We start from the raw sequence: 15,253 nt of genomic DNA on the forward strand, positions 1-15,253 counted from the left end.
ACACCATTTTTTTTTTCTCTCTCTCTGTAATAAGTACAATGTACAAAATGTTATTGAAGCTCTAAAACCCCTCAGTTAAACCAAACCTTCAAGAACAACAAGACCAATGAGTTTGAAGAAATTGACTGTGTGTGTCAGAGTGAGAAGGGCACTATATATCTTTCAAGTGTGAAGTGGGGGTCATAGATTCAGAGCACCGGCATGTAGAGGTTCAAATGTCAGATCAAATTGCTAGCTGCATACAATACATGGCTGCAGGGATACGACTGATGAGATTTGAGCCTGGTGAGGGCAAAGATTCCATGTATTGCTTCACGGGTATTGATGAGAATTGATTGGAACATATCCGATGGCCGTGAAAATATGCATGTGGCACTCCTGTGACATGAATCTGTTTTACACTAATTAAGGAGAAAGAAAATCTTTTGACAATTCATAAAAGCTAGTCAAGTTGGAGATAAATAATGATGATGGTGATCACAATGGTGCTGATGGAAGTAGCAGTGACAGAAATAGTAATAAACATTTGTTAAGCGCTTGAGGTAATTGTCATGCTGATATTGATTGGTAGACAATATGTAATATAAGATACAGCCAGGGACAAGACGTGTATTGATCAATATCGATTGGAATGTATCCAGTGGCCGTATATATTGTTTAGCACTCCTGTGATATGTATCCATTTGTAAATTGAAGCATGATACATCTTGAAAATTCATAAAGATTAAGTACATTAAAAAGAAATGAATGATGATGATTGTGATAATAATACTGATGGATGAAGCAGTGTTGGCAGTAGCAATAAACATCGAGAGTCAGCCTTGAGAAATTAGCCATCTCTCAAGGCTGACGTGTAAATACTGAATTGAAGGAAAATGGGACTCTCAAATGATAGGGTGTTTCTGTGATGTTATACACATGCATTTTTTAGGATACTGTGTAAAATGTAGTATTTGAACAAATTAGCTGTTTGTGCAATGCTCTTAAGATACATGTCATATAACTGAGAAAGTTGTCATGGTAACATTTGGTAGGTAATATGTATATTTAAGATATAACAAGGGACAACATACAATTGTAGGTGTATACGATACCATTTCATGACATGATCTTTTCAGAAATATTGGAAGAGAGTCACTATTCAGTAATTGTTCTACGTATATTATGTCATAATAAATATTATGAAGATGGTCTTACAGAGAGAAATACTAATTGTAGAATATAATGAATTATGTATCTAATACAGCTGTTGAAGGATACACAAGTGATTTATATGGTAATGAAAATCAGCTCACATGGTAATCATAAGCATGACTAATAAACTTGATGGTTGATTAGAATCAAACCACCTGTCCATCCACCAAGAGTAGCTTGAGACTACCTCTGGGCCTTTAATCTAGAATTGATTGCAATCTTCTTTAGATTTCTGGGAGATGAACTATAAAGCTGAATGAATCAGTAGCCCGAGTTCAAGGTAAAATCGTTCCCATGTTCCGGTAGATGTTGATTTAAGTGAAGTGAAGAAACATTCACTGAACATAGAATGTTTCATCAGAAGTCAGATAAAATATTTCAGAAAGTTCTTGAGCACTGTAGCAGTGACAGTCACATTCAAGCACATTCCATAAAGTAATGATGAAGGGGCCTCACAAATCCCCATAAATTTACATGCACCAGAGATGCCAACTGTTATATTTTTGCAGTATTTTTGTTTGTTTGTTTGTTTTTGCCAAACCACAGTTCGTTAAAAATACTGTTCATCCCAAATTGTATTATGACACATATCTATTGCAGGCAAATATGATCGTAGGCCTGCTGTTTTTCCACCTAAACTAGACCTCAGAATACTGCAATGATGTTATACAATCTTGGCATTCCTGATGCATACAAATTATCCACATTAAAGAATGATTTTATGACATTTTTATGTGCAAAACAGTAGAACAGTTGTGTGAACATGAAATTGTTGCCTTCTCTATAGATTTCATATCTGGATTGTGATTTTGACTGATACATCCCTGTATGCAAGTCATATCAAGTTTCAACTTCCGTACCTTTGCTTTTGTCTGATTATGATGACATTTCTTGATGTTTCATGTATTCAACTTCACTCTTCTTATCAAAGAAGTTTATTACATGGATAATGTATGGAGTAGATTATCCTTTTAATATGCTATAGCTGGGCTTGCCATGGTCAAACCCTTTAATAGTGACTATAAAGCCTACTCGAATGTAATGATGTAGAGGGTGCAAACTGAACTGCAGTGGGTATCCTTGTATTTGTGTGTATTTCTTGACTGGTCAGCTTTATGGTGACTCATTGTCACATTCATCTCACTCTGCCCCTTCTCTCCCTCCCCCTTGATGGTCAGCTGGTCTAAATGCAAATTAAGATCCCTGGAAGTTGTGAATGATGAGCAATATGTTGACCAAAAACTCCCCGCTCCCACTGACCAGGACAGTTCCCGGGACTAAACTCAAGCTCTAGGAATTATAGCCATTTTTTGCAGGTTCCTCAAATTGTCAAGAGATGTGAAATTGTTATATAAAATGTTTACCATTCCATTGTAAATCCTATGTTACAATATCTAATAGTTTGTACTCTTGCCTACATTATCTTGGCATCTAAATATATTATTAAAGGCAGTGGGTAATATCCTGTAAAACCAGAAACATTCCCTGCATGAAATTTCAGCAAATTGGAGACAACAGTTTTTTTTTTTGTTTTGTTTTTTTTTTGTTTTTTTTTTTTAATGGCATGAAACTCTGATGAATTGCCTCTGGCATTCACTGTCATTCACTGGCATGCACTGTATACAGACAAGAACTTTCACATAAATTCTGCTGTCGCGAATCTTGCCTCCTTGCAAAATTTGCAAAAGTTTCATGCATACAGTACAATATTGTTGTGTGCTACTAGGGAAGACAACCATTCATTTTGATACATGTGTGACAGTACATTAATTGTACTTGTTAGATAATGCTGCAGATCATTGTCATTATATGATTGGCTGAAAGTTGACGGTTACAAGATGGTTACTTTGCCCTCTTTGGAAACAAAAGTTACCAATGATCAGTCATTCTAAGTAAATCAGCCATAGGTGATGGTGTAGCTACAGATGTATACAGTTAGCAGGAGATGAACTTATTTAAAAATAATTTAAGTAAACGTCATAGTGAAGGAAGTCCAGGTGTCAAACGACGTGGATCCATGATTCTATCTTACAACAAACGACAACAGATAATGCAAATTTTGAGTAGTATGATTGATTAGCTGTCTACCCATTATCTCTGTTTCATTGTATCCTGCATACATAATTTGAAAGAGGTGTTGGTAAATTGAATTGATCAGACACTTGATTTCAACTCGTAGGCAGCTTCTCTTGAAGAAATTTTTTGTGGCCCAACTGTGAGGATGCTTAAATATTTCATTATGCAGCAGTTGTACACTGAAGTTGTGAATATTGCATTCTCTTCTAATTAAATCTTTCAAATCCATTGTGCCCTGAAATTCTGTCCCACCTTAAGTTCTGCCTCCAATGTCTATATCACTTCTGTGCAGTCTTACAATCTGGTGCAGTTTCAGAGGGGGACAGAATTCCCCGAGACTCACTTGTCAATGTGTCGCAGGAAATTTGGTCTGCAAATCGGGGATGTGTAACCAGAGCGTTGCACATTCTGGAATGTCAAGTGACATGGTCCATTTACTTATGCCCACATCACAGCTCTGGGATAGTTTTGCAAGTGGAGCAATCTATCAAGACATGCTGTCTACACTTTCTGCCAAATTATTTGTTCTGCAAATGTCTACGCACTCTGATTCATGTTAGCAGGAAAAGGGGGAACAAATCCTGTAAAAGAAAAAGAGGAAACGAACGAACACACTCACAGAAACTATATTTATAAAGTAAAAACTGCCAAACTGAATGTGGGTGTTTGAGAGTAACATATTGTTAGTGCAAGTAAGTTCAAGCTTCTTTTCAACTGCGAAAAATCAATATGCCAGTGTGGAATAATTTGGTGATGTATTGATCTTGATGTGGTTTGTTTTCTAAACCATACCCTCACTCTGCTGTGTTTGGTATCTTCTAGCTCCCTTGATAGTGCAAAATTAAGGTGGAAATAAGAGAGATGTATTTCAGGGTGAGAGACCAAAACTATGCTGGTGCTGTGACAATTGTGGATTGTGGATGCTTCATTATTTGATTTGACATCACAATGATGGCTCCCATTCCTTGAATAGCTACTGGGTCACTTTTTAGTGTAAGAAATTGTTGCTCCAAAGTCACCTCTGCTGTATGCTAGCTAGCATTTTCTGTTAAATCTTGTGTAATTTCTAGCCAGTTACCCTGACGCTTGCTGTTTTGAATGCGTTTAACCCTTTGTGTTGTTTGAGTGCTGATTGGCACAGAAAACTTCATGGAGTTGTACACACTGTCCAAAGTCTGTGGCACAGAAAAGGTTAAGAGGTGATTTGTCTCTACTCAAGTCTGTTGTGAATTTGAACAACACCAAAGGGTAGGAAAGGGTGGAGTAACCTGAAGCATGTTAACTTCTTAGGGAAATGGTAATTGGTGTCTTGAGAATAGTTTAGATCCCTTGTAGAATTGAACCAACTCATGTGAGGCTTGGGATGACATGGTATTCACCCATCAGGAATGCCCATTATTAAATTCCCACTGGGATTCTCAGGCTTTGCTGGCTTCCATTTCATACCAAGGGAGAAGCCATCACAGGAATTAAAGGGATGGTATAGTTTTGGTTGAGATGGGAATTACCACTTACATGAAATGTTAAAGAGCATACAATTAATTCTAATAGGGATTCAATGTTTATTTGATGAAAATCGTTATGAAGTGTCCAAGATATCCAAAATCAAAGTGGTCCTAGTAAAAGATGGGTCTCACCTTTTATTAGGACCACTTTGTTTTTCTTTGTTATATATATCTCAGCCATTTCAACACTGATTTTCATCAAACAAACTTTTCATTCATCTTAGAATTGTGTGCTCTTTAATATTTCATATAAGTTGTTTCTTAATATCTCACAGAAAGTTAAAGTCTGAATCTCTACCGAAACTATATCATCCCTTTAAGATGTGAGATTCTTGCAGTTCCTTCACTGTAGTTCTGTGGTTATATTTTTTTCTGTTCCCTTGCCAAGAAAACAACAACGACAGACAAACAGATGGACAGACATGTTTTGTAACAGTTTGTAAGAAGTTGTCAGACCTTTGTAGTTTGATGTAGTGAACATTGGACAAATGGCACACAAATGTGATAGAAGAGAAGAGATGTCCAGAATATGGATTAATAGAAAATGTATGTACACTTACATTCAAGAAAAATATATATTAATACGTATATTTTTTTTTCTGAAAATGAATGATACTTGAGAATGACCTCTTTGGTTTGATGCTGTAAAGTCATATTGTGGCCACTCACCTTTGTGCTTCCCTTTATTCCCATAGATTGCAAAAGAGCTTTGCTACATTCAATCCAAGAAAGCAAATGCATTTATCACTAAAGCAAAACTGGAAGATGCCTGGAGCATTGCAGAGAAAGGACTAAGAAAAGAATAAAAGAAAAAAGAAAGAGGACAGGAATTCAAAGAATGTTAAATGAATCTAAAGCATATTGTAAAGCCTGGCTGGTATCCACACAGCAGTGGGCATATTGTAGGGTAATTGAGGATGCTTTGGAATTTCTATCTATACCAGAGATTCTAGGTTTGCTTTGGCTTTGCTGTTTTACCATTTTTTACAAGGTGCATAATGATACATATCCCTCTCAACCTGAGGTAAGCAAGTGAATGAGTACCTAGCAGTACTGGGCCAGGGAGGCAGGAAATCTGCCCCGTAGCTAGGCTGGTAGTGGTGGTACAGTCACAGGGGAGAACCCTACAGTATTAACAACGCTGATCGTGCTACCCTTGAATGAATTTGAAAACACACTGTTGTATCAGTGGCGAGTTACCTAACCAACTGGTTATTAGACACTAACTGATTGAAATGAATGCTTACTGCTAATTGACCGTAGCCATGATGTTTCCAAGGTGGTAATTTAAAGCAATTAATTTAAGTAGGGTTGTTTCTTGTGCTAAATGACACAGGGTCCAGATGGCAGTCTAATTAAAAACATGACATCATCCCTTGATGGTGTCAAAGGTCATCGAAAGTTTTTTGGTGGAAATTGTAAAGACTATCAATAGTATTGGCCATGATGCTTTTAAGGATTGTCCAGTTCTAGGTTATCAATCACACACACACACACACACGAGTCATCATTTAGGGGGAAATTATTTTTAAGCTGCAAAATAAATCACAGTAGGTTTCTGATTCATCCAAGGAAAAATCTGTAATGCCGTTTCTTGTCGCTCGGAATTCTGATAAACAGGAACTAGTACATCTGTATGTAGAATGACTGGATGTGCAAATATGATATAAAGATTTATAAGGATGGCTGATGACACACAGTCACAACAATATGATTCCCTTAATGCAGTATTTATCACGGCAGGACTTCTGAACCCCAAAGTGTCTTCAATATTAAAGAGGAACAGTAAAAGAGGTCCTCCCCTAAAATGTCTCCTCAGGAAATGTGATCTAATGATGACACAAATACTAGGAGACGGATATATATACGGGGTGGGTGATTTGATCCCGTTATTTCTCTCAGCCCTGCCGCATTGTGTCTGGATTTGCCGAGCTTCCATTCACAGCTGTCTCCTGCGCTCATATCTGGCTCAATTTTGTTCCGCGAACGATTCAGGCCTTTGCCGCTGCCGACAAAGCTGTTGGCAGCCTCCCGCACGGTATTCATATCTTCATTGTACCCTATGAAGTGGCTCTAATGATTTTTGAATTGGATTTAAATTGCCCAATGCTATGCTTGCTTTCGTCGTCATCTTTTCTGTAGCAAAAACTGGCTTGGCCTTTGTTAAAATTGCCACTTCTCTATATGACAGAGTTTTTTAGATGTTGTTAATTTTGGTGTACTTGGCTTTCCATACAGTGATTCACTGATAGCCAGAGGCTTCATTTAAAACACTTACTTACAATTAATCAAGGGGGAGGGGGGAAGGGAATTGAAATGAAAATTTGCTAAAGGTATCCCACAACAGTGATTCAGATGTATCCAATAGGATGCTTAAAACATTAGATTTCCAAATTCAACTCACAAAGTCAGGTTCTGAATCTGATATTCAAAGGACTGGATGAAGTCATGAAAATTGGAGCTAGTATGAAAAGGTCCCAAATGAAATGAAAGCACTAGACTCTCTTTGATCATGCTGTAGGAAATGTGCATTAAATTGTAATTCCACATCACTCTCAAGTTTGTTTGTTTGTTCATTTCCATCTGAGAAGATGGCTGGATAGCCCATATTCAGCTACTTAAGCTGGTCTTCCATGGGGTCCAGTTGGATGTGAGGTGGGACTACTTCACTGGGTTAAACACCCTGCTCTGTGCGATGAATGAATGAAGCGGGATCTTTTACGTGCATGAGTTGTTACTCTCTCAAACATGGGACCTCCATTCTATGTCCTATCCGAGGAACAGAGTGTTTTGCCTCTTGCTAGAGGGGACGGTAATAAATGCTTTTAACACACAACATTGCTCAGTCCAGACTCGGGTTCGAACCGGGCCGCGTGATCGTGAGGCAGACGCGCTACTGACTGAGCTAACTCACCGCCCAAGTTGGCTTTAAAAAATAGAGTAAAATGAAATGAATAGAATGGTAGAACTTTCATGAAGATCTGATGTATGATAAGGGTTTTTTTTTATCAATCTTAATTTGAAGGTTTCAGTTGTTTTTATGAAACAGTAATCTTGGTGAGGAGCAGCCACATACACAATTGGGAAGACGTCATGATTATAGGTCTGCCACTGACCTAGGTACAGAAATCTTCACTTGATTTCTTCTTCTTTGTTGTTGGATATGAAATCAATAGGAATAAGTTGTGTCTTTTCCATCAAATCATTGTCATCATGTAAAATCCCAGCAATGTTAACTATAGTGGGAAAGGGGCTGTAGTTGCCAAATAAATGCCAAGAAACCAACATAACTTTACAGTATTTTTATGTAGAAAACGGAGAAGAGAATTGAGGGAGTTGATAACATCATCTCCACTTCTCATTTGTGCTTGTGATTGTGGGTACTCTCACTACTGTAAAAGTGGAAATTTTCATGGGGTTGAAATTCATGCATTTCTCACAACATGAAACCAGGAAGAAAATAAAAGTGCACAATTTTTTCAGTGCATGATATGATATTGATAGCTTTGATTTCAAAGTTTGTACATTGTAGGAGTAGAACTGCTATGTTATTTGTACTTTTCTTCATGTTTGGTTATGATTTTACAATTTTGACCAGTTACATGTAGCTTTTATCGCAGTATTATATATGCTACCAAAGCCCTTAACTGCTGTGTCAGCAGTGAGCTGTTTGAGGTGCTCAGTCAATTGTCTTGACTGTCTGCAAATTAAAAACACACACACAAAAAAAGAAAAGAAGTTGGAAAGTTATAATTGCCCCAAAATGCTCACTTTTACAGTATTTTGTGAAAGCATGACACTACGAAATCTTGCAACTTTTTTTTAATATATATATAAGTGTCCAATTTTGTTGACACTTCTGCCATTCCTTTGGAGTCATATGGCTTGGAATTTAAAGCTGATTTATGTATATGATCCTGCAGCCTTATTGATAAATCTGTACCTAGTGGTCTGGTATCATATTACACTTTTAAAGTAGCATATACGTTAACGGCTATGATATTGGAATGGTATGTTTGTTGTACCATGTGTAATCTCCACATATGAATTGTATAATGAAAAGAAATACTTGTAGCAGAGGAATGATAGCTTTACTATAACGATACCTTGTGTTTACGTCATCGGTTGCAAATAGGTATCGTGGTGTGGGTATTTTGGGACTAGGTGATGTGCAAAGCTGTTTTGATGTGATTGCAAGATTCCAGTTGCCAAACAAAAGTTACCTAAATAGAAACATGACAAACAGGAGTTATCTACAACTTTCTTTATTCCTGTTTTCAGGGATCCAAAAAACTCTAAAGTTTCCATACAGTGACAAAAGAAAAAATACTTCTCGACTTGTGACAAACATTGATGAATGCGGCACCCCTAGAAACCCCGTTTCCAGGCAGAAACGTGATAAGCGCAACCCGTGACATTTAAGATGAAAAAAAGAATGGAAAGCAGAATTGAGATCTCCTCCATGTGATCCACGAAAAGGACCTGCGTAGCAGAAATCAAAAACGAAATTATGTTGCTGTCGTGATGATGAAAAGTTCATATAAACTTGGACTCTATCCAAGCTACTTTTAGAAATGATGATGATTCCAGATTTGTTCAAAATCCCATCAGAAAGGACAGGAGAGATTGAATTGAATCCACAACAGAAACTGTTTCCATGGCAACCTGTTAATTTCCATCCTTCAGATATGCTTGCCAGGTTTCCTATGGGGTGGGGGGGGGGGGGGGGGGGCGGGTAGAGTGGCCTTAACAATAGTAAACTAAATGTGTTAAGGGGGTTGGTTTACAGGGTGGCTCTTAAACATTGTATTGTGAGGGTATGCTTCCAGTCATGGAAATCCTAATCTTTTGAGACCAAGGGACCGTTTCATGAAACTTTTTGTCGGTGATTTACACTGACAACTGTTAAAAGCTACTGAAATCCTTGTGTCTGATTGGCTGATAGCAAATTTGTCGGTGAAAACCTCTGACGAACTCATTGATGAAACGCCCCCCAGGTCAATACTCTATAGTATGCACAAATCTTGTCCTGCTGATGGAAAACTGGATTCGCTTCAAAAAGAAGAGTTGAGCCACACCCAAGAGGCAATAAAACAAACAAACAAAAAACAAACAAACAAACAAACAAGTCACATGCTCAACTGCACTGTACACATACACACACACACATACACACAATTACAGGCATGGATATATACACTCTTTACAAACCATGGAAGAGTATTGTTCGTCAAAGCATGAGCGGAACTGGAATATTGTGTGGCAATGGAATATCTCTTTGCAGCCTAACCATATACAGAGTACTCACTGGTGTTTGATGTATTCATACTGTAAAAGTGGAAATTTTCGCGGTGTTGAAATTTTCGCGCATTTCGCGCAACCAGAAACTAGCGCGAAAATAAAATCCCGCGAATATTTTTGCTTGCCATATGTTCCTGTGCGTGATGTCTAGATTCCGCGGAATTAAAAACACGCGAAACTCTTCTGACCCGGCCAAGCGCGAAAAATTAGTCGCGCGAAAATATCCACTTTTACAGTACTTGTATGATTATCTGATGAATTGTTTGTAAATCTATTGTTATGTGATTCTGTCATCCAGAGTAAAATGATTTCTGTGACATGACAGTAGATATCTCATCAAATCAAATCAAATCAAATATGCTTTGATTAGCAGGGTAAATTGAAACACATCATTTGAAGTCTTAGTTTAACTGGACATAAAATCAGAGAAGTATGTTTGCTGTGCAGAACACATTTCTAATGATGATGATGATGTAGGGCAGTTGAAACCATCTAGTTCACACTCAGACACACTTTTTCCATCCCTCTCTTTCTCTCTCTCTCTCTCTCTCTCTCTCTTTTTGTCTCTTCATGCCTCTTCCCCTCCTCCTCCCTGCCCCCCCTTTATGTTGGTCCCTGTATTTTCATTTCCTCTTTTTTTGGCACACTCTGTATAGCAGCAGTTTTATCTGCTGTGTTGCCTGCGTCATATTGAGATACTCTGGTGAAGTCATCACAGTTGTTGTTTTCCTACGCGCTCCAGAAAAATCTCGGGGTGGTTTAGCAGCCACAGCCTGGGAGGATGTTTGCCCTGCGTTGCTTAGCAACAGACAACAATACCGGTCCGTATCTGCCGAGCAGCAAGGAAGCGGGAATGGTATCAGCTCCTCCCGTGTCCTGGGCAGTCGGTTACCCAGTGTCTCCTGTGTCATGTTTAAAGTCCACTGGGGGTTTTTTAAGGTGCTACGCACTTGGCTGCCCTCCAAAGCAGCTATTAAATAATAGAGTCACTCCTCTCCACTTGAGAACTGTATTCTTATGACGACAGCCTTAAAGACAGTATTGCATCCCTCGCATAGAAAATATTCTGTGATATTGTTGTGAAAACAAGCATTGATGTATTTCTAGATTATTCCAAGAATAATCAGACATGATCGCATGTATCATTGTGGAGTAGTGATTTGCACAAAGGAGATATCAGAAATATATCATATATACTTTTTTTTTCATAAGCAAAGATGGATATGTACACACTGAACTGATGTCGAAGACTGCATCTTGCGACTACTGTGAATGTAGTGTCATATTTCTATATTTCCGTCAGCTTGCATACATGGATAAACCACAGCCATCAAATTAGTGAGTGTAGGGACCATGAAAATGGACCACCTCAAAGCTCGCATGGTATGGTCTCACATTCTTTTAACCCAGAGCATCTGGAGCAAATGGTTGACCAATGTCTTTCTTGTACACTTTGCTTGTTCAGATATGTCCCACAATGCACTGAGTGAATACAGTGGACTCCTATTATAACGAAGCCCTTGGGACCGGCAGTTTTCTTTTGTTATATTGAAATTTCGTTATAATCGAACAATTAAACAATAGAAATGCATACAGCGGATAATGTTGCAGCCTGAATTTTTACTTTGTTGCAACCGGAATTTCATTATTACCGTGTTTGTTATAACGGGAGTTCACTGTAGTGGCCATTGAATTGTGAAACCATTTGTATAAATGCTGACCTACAAAATTTTAATAGCTCAGTTGATACATGTCGAACACCATTCTCTCGAGGACAGAAATCTCTGTGTCACCATTGCACTTCATTATGTAGAAATGAGTCATGGTGAAAGTGTAACCAGTACTCCTGAACGTCAAAGCTTTCTCTCTGATCTTTACTTGATAACAATCTGCCATGTCACACACATTATTAAATTGTTGAAAGTTCATACCAGCAAGAGGAGTGGGCCATAATTTTGTGTTAAGAGTGTATAGTCAATAAAATTTTGAATTATGTGTTGTTGATCATGTATTACCATTAAAATTTGTGGCTTTAGAACCATATTTCTGAATTAGAAACAAGGTGTTTGAATATTAAACATGTTTTCAAAGTAAAGTGAATTATGTTGTGAACATGGAATTCTTGCCCTTAAACTTCATATACAAAAAGTACCCATTTTGGTAGAAGGTACTTTAATTTGTCTTTTCTTTTTCTTCTTCTTCTTTTTTATAGCAATGAGCATTGAATCATCTCTCACATTTTCTCCTGAATAAAAGAAATACTTATTTCTCATTCTTTCCTTTTTATGATCATAAATACAGCCACTCATGAAATTGTCTTTACAAGTCCTAATTCGCAAAATATTCCATCTTCAAAATATATGGTGTATATAGCAGTTGATTGAGTGATTTATGAATTACATTTTATGTATCTCCACTTCATTTGTCAATTTCCATATATCAAGAACTGAAGATAAATGGGCCTAAGAGAAGAAAACTTCAACTAAACATGAATACAAGATGGCGCTATACAGATATCATTGGACAAATCTAGAGTTAGAACATGTTTGGGAAAAGAAGAATAAAAAATGGCATGCAATAAAACCAAGCCTAAGCATCATTTATTGCACATTCATAAAGTACTGTAATGGAACTCTTAGACTGGCAATGAATGGCTTGATTACTGTGATTGTAATCTTGCATGCACCATATGTTTTAGAGAGTCTTTTTTTTTTTTTTTTTTGTTGAGTAGGTATTTCTTGACAATTTCATGTTTGGTTAAAGTTGTGATCATGGAGTACGGTAATGAACGGAAAAGTGTTTGTATGCACCATGGAGCTACAACAATGATCCATGTATGTCTGGATCAGAGTTGATATTTTCATGTACTGTTAAACTCCTGAAGAGCTTCCAATTCTGGAAATTCACAAAAACATTTTTTTTTTTAATGCAAAATATATATGTTGTATATAATACAGTTATTGAGTTTCAAGAAAACATTTGGAGTTTACAACATCTTAGTTGTTTTGTACACAATTATGACTTTCATAATTGAACAGATGTTGATCATTATCAGCTGGTGTAATTAATGTTTTCCCTTTCTCTCCCGTGTACCTTCTTTGAAACAAAAGCTGTACATGCAGAGCCGCTGGAGCTGGCGTGACACCGTCTTCCTCCGCCCACTGGTCCAAGTCATCGCTCTGTACCTCGCCCTCTACACCTGCCTCAGCCGCATCTCGGACTACAAGCACCACTGGAGTGATGTCTTCGGCGGGGCCGTGATGGGTGGCACTGTTGCCGCGGCGATGGTATGGTGAGAAAGAGAAAAAAAATAATCACCAGGGAGTTTTATTTTTTTTGAAGGAATGCTGCAATATTGAAAGTGACTTTTATTGATCTCTGTTCTCTTTTTTTTTTTTAATTTCATTGATTGGATTCAATTTGGAATTCAAAGTGGAATGCACAATCCAAAATTTATCATACAAGAAAATGCCCATTTTGGTTTTCAAGATGTTGTCTGTGTGATGGAATACAAATTCTCTGTTTATAGAGAATACATCAAGCAAAATGTGGTGGTACAAAATGACACAGACTGATACAAACTGTTTTAAACTGTTCAGTCTCTTGACAGGGTCACCTCCTATGATGTTTGCCAAAAATTGATGCACGCACTTAAACAAATTACAAAGTGACAGAATTGAACATTCAAACTCCTACACACATCACACAACATAGTGTTACAATGCCACACAAGTTGTAAGCAACACATGCAAGGGGGTGACAAGATACATTGTCGTCATGTAGAGTAATGAAATTTTATCAAATTGCATGGGGGAGGAATGAAGGAATTTGTTTCCATTTTCTTTTCAATGAAAATTTCAAAATCTTGATAGTTTGTGTTTGTGATTTCTTTGGTTCTCAATCTCTGAAGTTTTCCCCCATAGGACCTGCGAAACAAATTCTTGTTCTAACTGCCATTTGATGGGTTTTTGTTCACATATCCCCCATTTTTAGTTATGGAATGTCTAGCATGAATTCTTGCATGAAATGATTCACAAGAAAATGATAGAATGTCTCACTTAATAAGAGGAATGAAATATCAAGTTTTACCACGTCGTTTTAATCACCACTACCTGGATTTTTGTTTCAAAATTCTATGCTGGCATGCTGATCATCCATTACATAAAATATCCCCCTTTTCTGTTGCTTTACCCTAGCATGTATGTTATGCTTCCCAGGTTCCACTACTATTAGATTCTTTTGTGTTTCCACCTTTATTTTGTTCACCAGTTAGTGATTGAAAGGATAATTTATGATACTTCAGATACTTAGGAAAAAATCCTCAAATCAACATGTTTTCAGACATTTACATCCATTGTCCTTCATTATCATGGACAGTGACAAAACATTTTTTTTTTTCATTTGAAGATCAGTTACATCTAGTTCAGGATTTGTTCACCTTCTAAGAATCTGAATAAATAAATCTAGAGCAAGTTGTTACAAATTGTATCTTATCTTCTATACATCAAAGGTAACAAACTGCCCTTTTATTTAAAGCTATTCACATTCACCTTAGAATGGTTTGCCTTCTCATGATACTTAACTGAAAGATCAGAAGAAGTCTCGGAACCATTTTGACAGTACCAAAAAATAATGGTAATTAAAACTTTTAACTGTCATATCTACTAAATGTGTGATATATTACATTTTGCTCAATTTTGAGAACAAATCTATTTATGAAAGAGACTTAAAAAGTGAAACATTGACTCACAAATGCTCAGTTAGTCTTTTTTTTTCCCTCGAAAACTTAGCAAACAGTCTGAGCTGCTGTGAGACGTGCCAGACAGATGTACAGCACCGTCTAAAGATCTAGAGATACAAGATGACTCAGCAATGTCTGATTAGACTACAGTGTCTTCATGGAATCATTTCTCGGGCAGTAAAAAAAAAAGAAAGAAAGAACAACCCCCCCCCCCCCAAAAAAAAAAAAAAAAAAGCCCTGAAAAGTCCTCCTGATGTGCAGAATGCAGGAGATTTGGTCACATCACAGGGTCACATCCATTATCTTTGATCAGCTGGCGCTTCATTGCCATGGCAACAGGGGATGAAGTGATGGAGCTGGCCGGATGATGCGTAGTAGTTGTTGACAGATGCTATCCCAGGCCTGACTTTGAAGTGAGTGGGTCTAGCATGTGTAA

At 37.4% G+C, this 15,253-nt stretch overlaps 1 protein-coding gene across 1 annotated transcript in view; it reads left to right on the forward strand.

Moving 5' to 3' along the window:
• LOC140227321 (phospholipid phosphatase 3-like) overlaps nt 1-15,253 on the forward strand; it is a 42,699-nt gene that overhangs the window by 23,853 nt on the left and 3,593 nt on the right. The window contains exon 5 of the mRNA XM_072307737.1: nt 13,187-13,363. Within this exon, the coding sequence (XP_072163838.1) occupies nt 13,187-13,363 (177 nt within the window). The remainder of the gene's footprint in view (nt 1-13,186; nt 13,364-15,253) is intronic.

The sequence above is a fragment of the Diadema setosum genome, chromosome 4 (assembly GCF_964275005.1).
Source record: "Diadema setosum chromosome 4, eeDiaSeto1, whole genome shotgun sequence".
Taxonomy (NCBI): Eukaryota; Metazoa; Echinodermata; class Echinoidea; order Diadematoida; family Diadematidae; genus Diadema; species Diadema setosum.